This window comes from Magallana gigas, chromosome 1 (assembly GCF_963853765.1).
Source record: "Magallana gigas chromosome 1, xbMagGiga1.1, whole genome shotgun sequence".
NCBI lineage: Eukaryota > Metazoa > Mollusca > Bivalvia > Ostreida > Ostreidae > Magallana > Magallana gigas.
In genome coordinates this window covers 12,094,989-12,111,282 of record NC_088853.1, presented here as the reverse complement: position 1 = coordinate 12,111,282, position 16,294 = coordinate 12,094,989, and the positions used below count along the sequence as shown (strand labels likewise).

The 16,294-nt window shown below is 31.9% G+C and overlaps 1 protein-coding gene across 5 annotated transcripts in view; it reads right to left on the bottom strand.

Moving 5' to 3' along the window:
* Window positions 1–6,385: 6,385 nt before the first annotated feature.
* LOC105344929 (uncharacterized) overlaps window positions 6,386–16,294 on the bottom strand; it is a 28,200-nt gene continuing 18,291 nt past the window's right edge. For all 5 annotated transcript variants that reach the window (XM_034462580.2, XM_066083141.1, XM_066083167.1 and 2 more), the window contains 6 exons: window positions 11,838–11,903; window positions 11,134–11,179; window positions 10,574–10,830; window positions 10,200–10,279; window positions 8,591–8,940; window positions 6,386–8,477 (listed from right to left, as the gene is read on the bottom strand). In XM_034462580.2, coding sequence (XP_034318471.2) covers window positions 7,631–8,477; window positions 8,591–8,940; window positions 10,200–10,279; window positions 10,574–10,830; window positions 11,134–11,179; window positions 11,838–11,874 — 1,617 coding nt within the window. In that variant the 5' untranslated portion in view covers window positions 11,875–11,903 and the 3' untranslated portion in view covers window positions 6,386–7,630. The remainder of the gene's footprint in view (window positions 8,478–8,590; window positions 8,941–10,199; window positions 10,280–10,573; window positions 10,831–11,133; window positions 11,180–11,837; window positions 11,904–16,294) is intronic.

The following is a 16,294-nucleotide window of genomic DNA, read 5'->3' as shown; positions in this document are numbered from 1 at the left end:
CTTATCAATACACTCTTGTTTATTCAAAGGACTCTTTGTTTAATGCATTTACTTCAATCGTCTTACCGTTATAATTTACCACATTTAAAGGGTTCATGCTGAGCAAAGGTGCGCCACTTGTACTTACGTTGTACATTCATGCGATTAACGTGAACATAATATTAATACTAGAACGTATCTCGCTAAAAGAGATCAGTGTACATGTATACATATTACATAAGAAATCATAATCTCTGTTCGGTACTATATTTGCAATGTATTATCAGATAACTGACTTACACAAGACTCCTGCTTAAATTTTAAACATTATGACATAATTATAAAATTTTCAATTTCGCTAAATTCAAACTGTCCCATTGTTTTACAAACAGTGAAGTCGCTAATTCCGAGTCGTCTCCAATTCCGGATCACGCATGTGTGGTTCATGTCAATTCGTTTAAATTGATTCAGAAGCAGAAAAAAGTATACATTTATAACGAACAGTAAGCCTTTTCTGTCATTGATCATTAAACGATATTCGAAAATAATCATTTATAGTCCCTCCGAAAAAAGAAATTAGAAATTAAGCGCTTTCAAGGTGGAGATTTTCCCACAGCTTAATATTCTACCTTCATTATTAACGCTGCAGCATGGTTGATGTATAAGTTGTGGGAGGGATAATGGATGGAAAATATTGCACATGCATTCATTAATATGTCAGAAACTGTTAAAAATGATAACTGCTCAAATAAATTTACATCAATTAAATACTCAATTTAAAGGAATTGGCAGAATCGCGGGTCACTTTACCCGAAACATATTTTTTCTACGGATTTACGATAACCTGGCAGAGAAAAAAGAGATTCAATCCAGCTCAGGTGTCATTTTATTTATTTTGTATTTTTCTTTGAGTCAATTTTTCTTTTTGTCATTATGATGACATAATGACGATCATTTCATTCTGAATCACGACTGTCTATTACATTTTGAAATTTGTCCCTTATACTTGAGTATCAGTAGATGTAAATATAATTTCTGATCGGAAACTTTTTTTTAACGCAATACTAATAAATACAATAATGCATTTAGCCTACCGACATTATTACGGGACTGTTTACACGGTTAACTCGGATATGGTCAGTAATCGGTATATATAGCACGGTATGAGAACCACTCAGGTGTGAGTATTTTTTTTTATCTATATAGCTGAACACCGCTCGTAAATAAGCACCGTCACACAGGTACCTGGTATATAAACCCTTTAATTTCGGTACATCCGATTGCACATTGTGTTTGTAAATCATATTTTGACCAATTTAATTGATTTTGATAATCTCCCAGCTTAAAAAAAATGCGATAATTTCTTCGCGACCGAGAAACACGGCGAGGCAAGATGTACCTCCTCACAGGTGAGACCTCCCAGCGAAATTCTTTAAACTGCTAAGAGGTCTCCAGCTTATGTAAGGGGTTGTAGGGATAACGGTAGTAAGAGAAAACTATGACAAACATTGCCTATTTACGAGTGCTGCTCAGCTTTTATCATCAAAACAATGTTCACGGGTCCAGGTGAGACATCATATTCCATTTAAACTTTAGTTGAGACAAATGATTGAACAGAAATCGCCTTGATTTTTCAAACAATTCACAAGTGTTTGTTAATATTAAAACTTAAGAGAGGATAAAAAAGCGTGAGCTTTAACCAACTGTTTGTAATATTTGGTTTTGGGGGTTTATTTTTAAAAGAAAAAATGATTTGTTGGCGTTATTTGTCATATTTCGTATAAAACATCATAACCTAATTAAATTGTGTTGATTTAATAATAACAATTCATTATTCATTTCAATCAAAATCAACATTTTATTTACGTCAAGCTGATACTAAAGGTTGATTTACCATGTTACATGATTAGATGGCATTCGAATGAAAAGCAGACAAAGCAATATGAGCTGCAATTCTCATAATGGAAATTTTTTTTACAAAATATTTTTTCTACTTATATGACCAAAAATTCATGGTTTTTAAATTTCTGTTAGCTATATTTTTGTGGGGAAAAGCCACGCAAAAGCCTTAATTTGAGCAAAATTGAATTATTGTCGTCCTGTACAATAATTTGCTATATATTCCTTATAAGAGAAATCTTTCTTCTGACAATAAATAATGATTTTTACAAACCTTATTTATCATTAAAGTTTAAGTTACATGCAGACTTATCATACGAGCAGTTTTTGCAGCAAATAGAATTCTTAAAAAAATACAGCTAATATTGCTTAAACTAAAGAGATGTGTATGAGGCAAAATAATACTTAAATCTAATATCATTTAAAGCAAACACCAATAACTGTAATTGGGGTTTATAGATATATATAATAGATATTATGAAATTAATTCACGAAATTCAAAAAGAAATTGTAAAAAAAAAAAAATACATGGAACAAAAGATAATTCTAAAAAGAGATTTTTTTTATGAACGACATTTAATTATTATTTTCCTCTGTATATATATTTGACAGCGTACACGAATAACACTCTTGTAAAATGTTTGGTCGTTTCACATGCGGAAGTTATTGCCACGTGCTTCTGGATTCTGTTCTTTACGTTTTCTACAAATTAAAATCAACAAAATATCAGAAAAATATTTCTTTAAGATTCAACCTTTAAAATCAACTAAGTTAAAAAAATTAACTATAGACAGGAACATATTCCCACCCGTTTTGCCTTCTTTGTCAGAGGGTGAATTTAAGACCGGACGAAGTCCAAAATCTCAAAGTATCTTTCTTTAAATACAACTGAATTCAAGACGGAGAGAAACTGTTTGCAAGTGAAAAAGGGCGAAAATAACTAGGCGGGGGGGGGGGGGGGGGGGGGAGGGTTTGTAACCCTGTACACGGTATTAATGTTTTTTCCTTTTGCAAACGTTTGAAGAAATTAATGTGCTCATGTTGAAACTGTCGAAAATAATTTTTATCTTTTTTTTAAAATTCATGCAGAGTAAAAGCATTTTTGTACTTCTCTTTGTAAATTTTAGTCACAATTCCGACAGCAACCAGTAGCAAAATCAAACCAAGGACGGAAACACACACTCCGATAATTATTTTGGGTTCATCGTCCGACATTGAATTATTTCCTTCACCTGCTTTTATGGTTGGTACTACAGTTGTAGGCCGTGAGGAACATACTGTTGATGTATCTGGGGTAGATGTTGGTTCTATTAGAACTTTTGACGAATGTATTTGATATTTATCACAATTTAATGGTATAACGCATTTGGTATCTACAGTATAGCTTCCTAGAAAAAAAATGGCATATTGCGATGATCCTCGCATACTAAATGTTAAAAAATTCATTGCTTTATTGTGATTCTAGAAAAACATACGCACACATTTAAATGTGAAATAAAAATATCAATACATGAAACATTATGATACTGACTTTAATAGTTTGTAAACTCTATTTATGAAGAAAAAAGGTTTGTTTAGTTTACATTTGAAAAAAATGCAAATATTTCATTATACAGTATATCCTGGATTTTGTCGCCAAGATTGAAACAAATGAGTTGTTTTTATGTAAGTTGCTTTTAGCATCTTTACGATATTAACAAATTATTAAAGCAAACCAGAAGAGATATATTTTTGCAAAATTTAGACAATTGCTAAAATTACCAAACATAACATGAATTCAAACTATATAGGAGTGCTGACTAATTTCAACTCAGTTTAACCGAGAATGATATCTAGACCAATTTTGAATCATCAAGGAACTAGTTACTTACCGACCCAACCTGCATGTGTTTGACGAACGAGTCTAAGAAAGTAGAATAACCATGGCATCGTAAACACTATGACCGACCCCATGTTGTTAGATGTGTTCTGTTTAACTGTGAATCAGACACCAAACTACACAGTTATTATACGTATATAAGTACTATTTAAAATACCCTTAATAAAAGGATAATATAGCATGAATTTGCTTTTTTTATTTCACACAACCTCTGGAAAAATCGTTACAAACTTCAAAGGCAATCACAATTAAATATGGACATTTTTGTATTTTGTTGTCGCACTTGGTTAAATATATAAAAGTGAAAGTACACCGTAGTTTGGCATGAAATTTGTTGAAAAGACGTCATAAAATGTGCTTTGTAAGGATATTTTAAAAATTTCTTTTACGCAATGGAAACGATGTCGTTATCTTCTTGATCAAAATAGGTAAAATTGGCACAATCAAAAGAAATGTAAAGTTTGCGTCAAATTATTGCCCTACAATTTGACATGCTCACACAAACTAAATGTGATTTTACATGTATTTAGGATATCGGTGATGAGAATGACAGGATAAGTTTAAATGATTTAGATCCTTTTAGTATGGCATGAATATTTTTTTTCGATTTCAAAATTTATAAAATCGCGAAATATGGTTAGCTTTTTTTTCCAAATATTCTTTTGATAATAAGGATAGTTTAAGTAACATTACTAAGGAAAGTTAAGGCAATGGTTTGTTACCAAATGTTTAGTTGTATCCGTTTCTAAATGATTTTATAATTTTTTTTCTATTTCTAGTCCTATAATCACGTTGATTGTTACAGTTTCACCTTTCCCAATTATGATGAGTAATTAGTTTTTTTTCGTTCGTATAATATTTTGAATTTTTTCCTCAAAAAGCCAGATTTGAAACATATTTATCAACACAATGTTAACTAAACGACTGTTTAAGAGTTTTAATTTGTCAATGAAGTCTGCCTTTATTGAAGTAACACATCTAATTTATTTTGCACTTTTGTTTTGTGCTAACTCATATTTACTTAAAAATTTAGCTTTACATTACGGAAATGATACGTCAATAGAAATCTTTTACATTAGCAATGCATTCCATTTGTTAAAACTAGAAATTATAGAAAGCAAGAGTACATATGGTTTATTTCATGTAAATCGTTATGCGCAGTTCTTTTATCCCAAACGTCTGCCATTTAATTACAATTGACTGGTTTTGATGCTGGGATTTCCGTCTCAGGTTTCTGGCGTTTGTTCTTATGTGTAATTTCAACGAAGATCACCAAACTCATTATAAAATGAAATAAGGCATACCTTTTTTTACAATTCGGTGGTCGGGATACCAGGAGCAGACATAAACTCGAAGATCAAAAAACCTTAAATATCCACTTACTAAGTGTCGGTAGACCTGCGCTGTCAATGAGTAAAAAAAATGAGTAAACAAAGCTCTTGAGCGCTAGCAACTACGTTAGCCTTTTTCACTGGAATACGCATGCTCGACTCCATAGTAGGGGATTCTAAGAAAACCGTACTACTGTAGATAAACTGTACCATTTGAATTTTGTTTTATCATCTTCACATGGAATTTTGTGTCCTATTGTAAATGTCAAAACGTCACCGTAGCTTCGATCTTATTATGCAAAGTTATCCTAAATCTTATAATAATTATATGGCTAGCTTTATCTTAAATTCCTTCAAGCTCGGAAAATAATCTTGGATACATGTTTCCGAGCTTGCCGGAAAGGCGGAGAAGATACGATATTACAAAACAGTTCCAATGGTCCTTGAAAATTTTACTTCGAAATTGAAATAACAGTAGATACATAATGATTAAGGCACATTCAATGAGCTATGCCATTTCCGATGTGAATCCAACTCTAGGTTCACAATTCTAAATTGACACCCCACTCCAGCACAGTTTCAGTACACCACTGTGCCTTTCTAATGTTGATTAATTGATTCAGAAATTAAAACCATTATTTTAGAAATCTGCCTCTGTGCTTTCTGATGGCTACAGCGCTAGCTAACCAATCTTTTTAAATGATAAGCTTGTTAAACAAACTATTACCCCCCCCCCCCACACCCTTAAGATAATAAGAAAACGGTGATGTTTTACATACATTTACATGTAGGCATTTATCAAGTATAGCATGTTCTTAAAGGCATGCAAAGGTCTATCCTTAAAGCATGCTATAAGCAACTATGAATTAATTGTATGAATAAAACTGTTATAAGGTTAAGACAAGTGTTGCTTTAATATTTTCAGAAGTTTTGTTTAATTTTCTCCATTTGTTGTTTCATCGAGGATAATAAATAAAATAATATGTGACAACAGACAATGGTGATTTTGTTTTTAAAGAAAATATCATTTATTTTCTAAATATATACGATAATGTCTTATAATGATGACATAGAAACATATCACTACAATATATATAAACTTTTGAAAATCAAATAAAAAACAATGGTTATAAAATTTACAACAAATTTAAAATGTATTGATAAAACAGCAATGGTATTGAGTGAAAAGTATTTGTAATAATTTGTTTACATACATAAATTCTGATTTTAATCACCCTGGCAGACCATTGCCTACTTAATAGACCTTATTCATCTGATGCAATAGCGCCCTCCCCCCCCCCCCCCCCCCCCCACACAGGTGACGTTTGTAAGACCACGCCTCTTTGTACACCAACCAAGCGTGGTTGTCATATACGAGGAAGGAAATAAAGTTATGGCACATGTTCTATCTTTGACATGTATCTCCTGGTAAAACAGAACTATATAGGAATAACATCTCAAGAGATACATGTAGTTCCCCTAAAAGGTACCCTTGGTACATTCAAGATCAAACTGATCTAATAAATGCTTTGAAGTTACCACAAAATTGTATTGAAATCAGAAATCGGGGACTATACCTGCCAAACCTCCTCTACAAGTCTTGAAATGCTTACATAGAATGGCTATTAACCTTTATATTCAAACTGCACATTGTACAAAAATAATGTTTACGGATAGAAAGAAAAATATAAAGACTGCAATAAAAGTGTTAGAAGATTATAACTTGTTTAAATCACGGAATGAACTATTGAAATATTGGTTATTTTTTGAGAAAAAAAAAACATGACTCTACTTTAAGAGATTCAAATAAGCCTCAAATGTTACTTTTTTGTTGTTGTTGTTATCGTAAATTGTGCGAAATGTATCAAAACTTAATAATGGGACGACTACGTATGATTGCAATGTTTGATAAGTATTGATAACAGTATTTTAAATTTTACTTATAAAAAAAACTGCATATATGTACATGTAATACCTCAGTGCATTCCAGTTAATAATATATTCACTATTACTAAAGTAGAACAATACAAATCCGAGTTCACTAGAGTGTAGCAAAGAGACCCATTCATGAGTAACTATTTTTAATTGTACACTATATACCTTTCCCTCTTTAGAACTCTAATAATAATAAATGACAATAACAAACTGTCAACCATTCCAAAATCTATAAAACGAAATACAAAATTAATTCAAAGCAGAGCAACGCGGACCTCCGAATAGAAAGAGGTATGATGAGGTGCCTAGGAGGAATGCGTATCCTATGCTAACCGGTCACACCCCCAGTGTGCTCTTTGTCGTAATCGAAAATAAAAACCCTAGAAAACTCCGAAGACTATTAGGTGATTACTAATGGTCTTTTGAGTTTGTTAATTTTTAACATTTTGTTAGAACATATGTTAGAATTTCATTAAACTTGTATGATGGACATGAAACATCACATTGAATTTAACAGTATTGTTAGCAGGAAATTTATCGTTATTGTTTTAAAAAAATATAAACCTATATGTTTTTGTCTTTATTGATATAATCATTATATATTATCTTATATTTCTTCAACACAAATGGACTTTTGTCTTCTGCTTGTAAATCGGTCTAACGCATTTTTCAAAAATATTGCAACTGTAGGAATCTTAGTGCTTGTATTGCTTGACTCTTCTGGCTCAAGATGACTTCCAAAAACCATTCCAATTCCATAATGCATTTTATTAATACTTGTCACAACAATTGCACCACTATCCCCTTCGTCCGAAAACAAGGTCGCTGGTGACTTTGGTATAATGACCAAAACATCTCTCTCAAAAAGTTCAAAGTTACTTATCTTTTTTATCCAACCGTAAGTGGTTTGAGTTTTGGCGCCATATTTAAAAACTAGTTGGTGATCAAGATCTTCGTGTGGAATATCTTCAACTAAAATGCGCTCGTTAAAAATTGCCCTTTTAATCGTGTCAATCTTTGTAGAATCTATTTCGACTATGGACACATCAATGAGATTTTCCCTATGAGGCTCCAGCTTGACTGGCCAACAACATGCACCAACGTGCTCACCATTTGGTAAACTTACGATGTCGCCGTCGCTGAAGAGATTGGGAGACGAAAGTGCAACTGTTCGTTCTATATCATTGTTTACTAAATTACGCATTTTTCCAAAAATCCCGATTGTCCCGCTTTTGTTGATTTTGTTGTTTGTTACATAACCCCCGCATTTAATTGCGCAATGTGGTTTCAGAACTGTTCTTAATGGTGTTATCTTAACCGTCCCATCAAAAGAATCTTCAATGTATCTCTCTAGTTGCGTCTTTTTATCTTCTTCCATTATCAAGGGGTCATCTACAAATACGAACAACTTGTTGTCCAGCAGTCTATGTCCAACGACTCCATATTCTTTGGCCCTGTAAATAGTGCATGTATTTAGGAATGATAAATGTAAAAAGTATTTTTTTAAAGTCACATCCAATGTTCTCTTAAAATGATTAAATTATGAATTTAGTGATGTATATCATACTCTTTTATCCTTGCAAGGCACTGTGCTGTCAACTCTGGTATCTTTGTTTTCTTTCTCGCTCGCAGTTCTTCAATGAGACCATTTAATTCTTCTTCAATTGTAACACCTTCCGTAATTGTTCTTGCTTGTAAGTCATGCAAAAAACCTGTCATTTGTCTTTCAAGTATATCATAAAATGTGTCATAAAAGACCTTTTTGTTTTCTGCCTGCGAGATGACATTGGATGGGGGGCATACGTTGTATCTTTTACAGAACTCAGATGCTCTACTGATGTCCTCGTTTGATACCATAAAAAAGACGTTGGCCTTTGCAATCTTTTTCACGACGTTATTAAGTATTTCCTCATATGCCTGAATTAAATTGAATTTAATAATGAATGTTTGTACAGGCACGAAGCATCGGGGGGTGGGGGTGGGGGGGGGGGGGGGGGGCAGGGGGACCATATGAAAACAATAACAAAAGCTATATTAACCACCACCACTCCCCCGGGATTACGTTTTTCATTTTCATAACTTTGAAAAGCAATCTTTTCCCGTTTTTATTGCTTGCTTGTAAAGATGTTTTGGATGTTTCTGCCCCCCCATTTTCAAAAACGATGCTACGTGCCTGTGCCTGTATAAAATGCAGCCTTATTATACGCAGGAGGTAAGAGAAGCAATATGTATCCAATTTGCATGTAATCCCGAGATATAACACATTAGAATTATTACTGACCTTTACAATTGATAAAGACAAATTCCTTTAAAAATTAAATTGTATTACGTTATTTAATACATTGACAAGGTTCTGACTAGTATGAAATTCTTTTGAATTTGAAAGAAAAAGATTGTAAACATTGAAATAGATGAAATCGTAATCCTGTGTGAAAACCCCAAAAATACGTATATTGCTTCTTACGAATATCTTCTCAAACATACGGGATAATTTCTTATGTATCGTCTATGATTTCCCTGTCGCTGTTTATAATAACGAGACATAATCTAAAAACACTAGCCCGAAAATTTTGAATTCAACATTCAATGTGTATCAATGATTTGACCATTGTTTCAATTTAAAGGTGCTGCTAGAGTGGTCGTGTGTTCTGCATTTCTTTAAATAAATAATATTGTTTTCTGTCAATTTTTTTTTAATGTAAAGAGGATATAAGAATCTAGGAGAAATGGACCAAAAACTACTGTATTGAAGAGAATAGTAGTATATGGTTCTTGAAGCAGATTAAAATGTAATGGTTTTCCTTTACTTGATATATTTATTGTTTTGTGAAGACCCTGGGATGATGCTATTTTTTCTTTTTTTAATTAAGTATTATATATCGTAATTACGCAACACTAAACATGGCTGTAATGCATTACACGATTTTACGGGATTGACATCTTCTTCACAGGGAAACAATGAAACAAAATAACTTTTTTTTAGTTTATAGTTTAGATTTAAACATCTTATATGGTACAATCTGAAACGAAATTAACTGCGTTCTAAACTTACTAGCGTAGAGTTTTTGTTATTTATTTCATATTTTTAAAAATAAAGAAATCAATCTCTTTCTGGTTCAGTGTAATATACTAATATACATGTATATATGATATTAACGCGTGTCTACAACACTCACTTTATTTGAAGCCTTCCAAAACGTTTCTCGGAGCAAAAACACGCATATAACTTCCTGTTGCCCCTTTAGCAAACAGTCGGCTAAAATTTATAACAGAATGTAAATTATTTTTCAAAAACACAATAAACTTGCTTTTTATTGACTGTCTCAATATTTGTTAGTTTTTCTTTTCGATAATCTCTTCAACCAAAATTATCATAAAAAAGGGCATTTTGTAAGTCCCAATGAATACAAATTTTGATGAAATTGTAAATTGTGTTTTTGGAGACATCAATTTAATCATCATAAAATACACATTAGTTACTTATTGAAAGAATACTTCTCTTGATAGTGATTTTATGTTGAAAATTACAAATCTTATATAATAAACCAACCGCTTTCCAGATTGTTTGAACGTAGATCAAAACCAAAATAATGTAAACAACGTTCTGCAATGTCAGTATCATCGTCATGAATTAGTACAATGCCATTCATTGGCTCGTTGGCATATCTGTGTCTTTCGTTCTCCTTTTCCCAAAGAAAATGGGCTTCTTCAGCAAGGTACTTGAATAGGTTAAGCTCTGGAGGCCCATAATCATATATTATTTTAGTTGCCTTCAAAATGGTTTCAACTTTTTCTTTTTCAGATGAGCTGCAAAAGTAATCCAAATCTTGGTGTTAAATTATGTCATTTGGTTATACCTTATGTATATAAATCTATCTCACACTTATAAATTAATCTTGTTGTGGAAATAAAGATACTGAAATGGTTACGGATTTGGAATTCACGCAGTAGCTCTTCACACACGGTTATAGATTATAGAACGATGTTTGTTATTGTTTATGTGAAAGATCTAAAGAAAATTAAAACATGTATGTCATACACAATTCGAATCTTTGATAACCGTTCAAAATTTGACAAATTAGGATAATTATAACATGATCAGATTCTTGCCTTTTACGTCTCAATCGCATTTTCTTCATTGTAGGCTCGGATTCATCTAAAAAAAATAGAATGCTATTTTGAAACTACAATTGTTGTAGCAATATGGTCTATAACTCTAATCTTTATTGCTCACATTATGAAAAAAAATCTAAATAAACATTATCCAACGATGAATAGACAGCACTTATTCTTAAATCATTCTATTTTCATAAAGAGCACCTAGTCCCAACAGATATTAAACTTTTCATTGGGAAAAATAACAATACTAATCTTCCTTGAAATGATTCTTATCTAGCCAGGTTTTAAAACACAGATTAAGTTAATAAGTATACAGTAATTTTGCTTTGCAAACACCATAGCAAGAAACCCGGATGTTAACGAAGAACAGATTTAGGGGCTTTCCGATAAAAAAGTTATTTGACAGACTCTCCTATTACAAATCCCCGCAATAATTATTTTTATGTAAACAGATTACATTGCATGTCTTAACAGAATCTCTGCATTTATTCCCCTTTAATCGATATCAACTGCATTATTTGACATATGTGCATTTTCGTTCAAAAATGATAATCGTAGATAAACTTTTGTATCTTTTAACAAATCGATATTAGGGAACCCCGTTCACAATGGGTTTTAACAAACTATTTTTGAATTAGAATTTCGTCGCATTAAAACCTTAACAAGTTTAATCAATAAGATATAAAATATATTACCAGTTTCAAAACATTGCTCCGTCAATGATGTAGCCATCTGTGCCTTTATATATGTTAGAGTGTTTTCTAAAAAAAACAAATCACATTTTAAATTAAAATAATATTATCTCTAAATATTTAAAAAAAAAAAAAAAAAGCAGTCTAGTTTATATGAAGAAAATGATCACATTTAGTATGAAAAATTGACAAACTTCCTAATTAAAAAAAACATTCTAAATACCTCTATCATCCTATAGATTTCTTCGATACGTTATTTGTGGATATCAGTTTAGAATTTCTAATTTCTAGCTGGTTCAGTAATATGCTTATTGTTCGTTGTTTTATAAAATAATAGTACATGATTAGATCAATTTTAAATAAACATTAATTAACAAACCCAGATTTACCAGAAAGATGAAACGCATCATCGTTCATTTTATAATACAAAGTTATTTAATATTTTAAAAATGCTTGATAATTTTTTATTAAGTGTTCATGTCATTTGAATATATTTATCTCGTTAGAAATATATAGAGAATAATACATACCCTTTTCATATCAAAGCCAGTATCAGCCCGGGAATCCAATATCAGCCCGAGGGATGATATTGGTCGAGGGCTGATACAGGCTGTGATATGGAAAACGTTATTTATTAAGGTCTTCCGTTCTTATAGTTTTCGTACTGTTTCTTCTTCTTACTTTTTTTTTCCACAAAGGACGAGTGCACTTATGGGCCCCGATAAAAAGGTGAAAAAATAAAGATTCAAATTAAGCATATGTTTTCCCCTAACATTATCTACTGATATCTATTCCATAAGAATTAACAAGTTTTAGCGCTGAATTCATTGTATGTAAAAAGCACGAAGCTTTAAAACATAATAGGGGTCAGCAGACATTCGTGATTTTGTATAGTAAATCGAGGACGGGCATTCATTTCAAAGCCTTTGTTTACTGTCAGCCTAACCGAGTACAAACTTGTGGAAATGACAAAATACGCATTATACATTTAGAAAACTCCTGTGAAAGTAAGAAGTTTGTACTACATTAGGCTGGTACCTAAAAAATGAAAAACGTATGGAAATTTCAAGGTTTTTCTTATAGCAAGCGAAAGCTATTACCTTCGTGACCCATGTTTGAACCCATGTATGGAATAAATTATTTCAAACAATCACGTGGGTTCTATCCAGGTAAACGTTTGTCAAATGTGCTCACTGTAAAACATTGACACGTTTTAAATCGCTTTCCATCATCTTTGTATGGTTAGGAATATCTGTTTAGTCACTTTGGTAATATGCAACTTCAAAGCTTTATTAGATTTTTTTTTCAGACGTAAAATAATGCATAAAGCATAATTCAGCAAACGCGCCAATCGATCCACCAACAGACCGATGTTGATTTAAATGTCTCCTCTCTCTGATTTAAATAGACACAATTCAAGTAGGTTTGGTTCGATTTTTCCGGATTTAGATTATTTATAGGCATTTAAAAATCCTCAATTCTTTAAACTGTATGCTAATTTTGGTAAATTTAAGCGTGTATATAAATCAGAAGTATCCATCAGTGCTAAACTATTACGAGAAAAAAGCAATTTGTTGATATTTTCTACATAAAAACGGCATTGAAAACGGGCCCATTCTCTATAGCTTAAGTGCACTTGTTCTTTTGTGCACGCGATTTCTCGAAAACTACCCAACCAATTTACACCTTTGTTCACAGATAATTGGAGATGATCTTAATTTATTTTGTTTTTAATATGTTTGCCGTCGTCACCTCCGGTACCGATTCATTGCTGATTTGATAACTTTTAAGACCTTTTTTGTGCACGCTTGATTACAAAAACTATAAGAGATATTAATATGAAGTTTTCAGGATAGACCATAGTCTGATGTTGTGTCTATTATTTTTCTTTACGCCAGTGGCACCATTCTTAAGAGCTCACTATGGCTCAAAAATTGGGTACATATTGTGTTCTTCTTTTTTAAACAAACGATTTCTTAGAGATGGCTCAATAGATTTTCTTGAAATTTTCAGGAATGATAGAAAAAAATTACATCGTGAGAGTTCACTTTTCATTTTTTCAGATTTTATTTCCTGTTGTCCGTCTCCTGTCCCGCGACAAAACGCTTGTGACATTGAGATCTAAAACATGATAAGGACTTGAGCATTCAGACTTTGTAGGATAATAGACGTATAGTTGTTGATGTCTTTAAACTATTTTGTTTTGTTCGTCATAACTTCCGGTCGTCACCGAAAGCACTTCAAAAATTATTTTTTTTTGCATTTAATTTGTTTCACATTACATATGTCATGTATCCTATGTTAAATAAAAACTAAAAATTCTACTTCCGGCGATATACCTCAAACATCTCAGAAAGCGTTATTTAATTAAAAGTTTTACCCACTAGATCTCAAATAGTCAAGTGATCAAGACACGAAACTTATATAGATGACAGACATTTGATTGAAAATGCGTTTAACCGATTTCATTTTGTCAACCACAACTTCAGGTTCTTACCGGAAAGGTTCAAACAAATCAAGCTGTTTGAAAGTTTAACTGGTTTTTTTCTTTGACAACTTTAGTAAAATTGATAAACAATAAAGTATCTAATGTTCTAGAAATACTGACTTTTTATTTTTACTAAGCATTTCCATGTTTTCCGTGTTAACGTTATTTTGTTTGATTTGTCATAACTTCCGGTCGTCACCGGACGCTCTTAAAAATCATCATATCTTTCTTATTTATTTATTTTACATGAAATGAATAGACACTTGATGGAAGATATGTTAAATGGGTTTTATTTTGTCAATCCTCACTTCCTCAACTCACCGAAAGGGTTAAAACAATTCATGTTTTAACAAACTTAACAAACTTTCTGTCGTGTTTCATATAGCCTGATAAACAGTGATATACACTCAGTAAACGTACAAAAATACTAGCTTTTATTTATATTTTATTCACTTCCGTTCGTTCATTCCTGGTACCAAAACAAAAAAAACTTGTTTCAAGTGACCTCAGATTTGGCAAAGAGTATCGATATTTTATCGTATCATTTAAAACAAATCGGACGGAACACATACTCGTTACTCGTAACGAGGATCTAGTTTTTTTTAAATATTTATTACATACTTAGTAATAATTTTTTTTATATTTATTACATACTTAGTATCTAGTACAAATTTATTTTATTTAAGGTTGCCTGTAAATGTATTAAAAAAATATAGTTTTACGAAACATGCAGCTACAGAACCTGCATTTCCTTGAGTTTTAAAATTAACTGCTCCAAAACTGCTTTTAAAATGTCGACTAAAAGAAACGTTTTATATTTTCGTCTGTTAACATGCACAAATGCAGAACCGGAAAAAGGCAAAGGAGTTCCGCACGGCCCTAGGGCTGATAACCTATACAGTGTATGTAATAAAGATTTATAACATTCTTTAAACTACATGTAAGCATTAAGAATTTGAAAGCTCTACAAATATTCAGAACATTTTAGTTACACCATTTAAAAAAAATACACATATGTAGTGTTGTCACCAAAATGGAAAAAAAAGTACTGCAAGAAAGATTATTATACCCCAGGCATACAAGGTTTGGAGGGTATATAGGAATCACTTTGTCCACCGTCTGTATATATAATCGTGTACGGTCCATATATTATAGAAAAAGATTCGAAGTTCGTACTTCAAACAAAGACTGCTATGATCTGAGGGTGTGTACTGAACTTGACTAAGGGTCCGTTATACAAGTCCAAGGTCATCCTTAAAAAAATCATAATTCCTCTCTAGGCCATTTTTTGTAATGGAAAATGATTAGAAGCTACAATTTGACAGAAAGATTGCATGTGACTTATTCGTTTTGTCCTGATTGTGAGCTTTGGTCATTTTGCAAGTTAAAGGTCACTAGGAAAATGGTGCATCCATTACTTTTCAATAGCGAAACACTGGTACTTGAGTTTCTTTATTTTCCTAGCGGGGGTATCATTTATGAGGTTGCTCACAGTACATCTAGTTTATATTTAGTTCGATTAGAAGCCACTAGGGAAAAAAATCCAATCGTTAGCTTTAAATGCACCCTTATTTCTAACATCGTATTTGAATTATTATGCAGCGCAGATTTTAAATAGCTTTAAAATTCATTACAAATTCATGGAGACCAAGTACTAATAGAAAATACAACTTTATACGGGCAAAGTGGAATTTTTGGTGCAATCAAAGGGATATCAATCCCATGCAACCAGCTTGCAATCAGTTATTTAATTTTTTATCTGAATTGGCGGAGAACTATTCATACAGTACAATTAATGTATACAAAGCTGCATTAACGCAAACACTCTCTGTTTCTAAAAATTTTTCATTTCATAAAAATCAGTTGATGGTTAGATTTATGAGAGGTGTATATTTTAATAACAGACCTAAACCAAAATATACTTCAACTTGGGATGTTGGTAAGGTATTGGGTTATTTAAAATATCTCTACC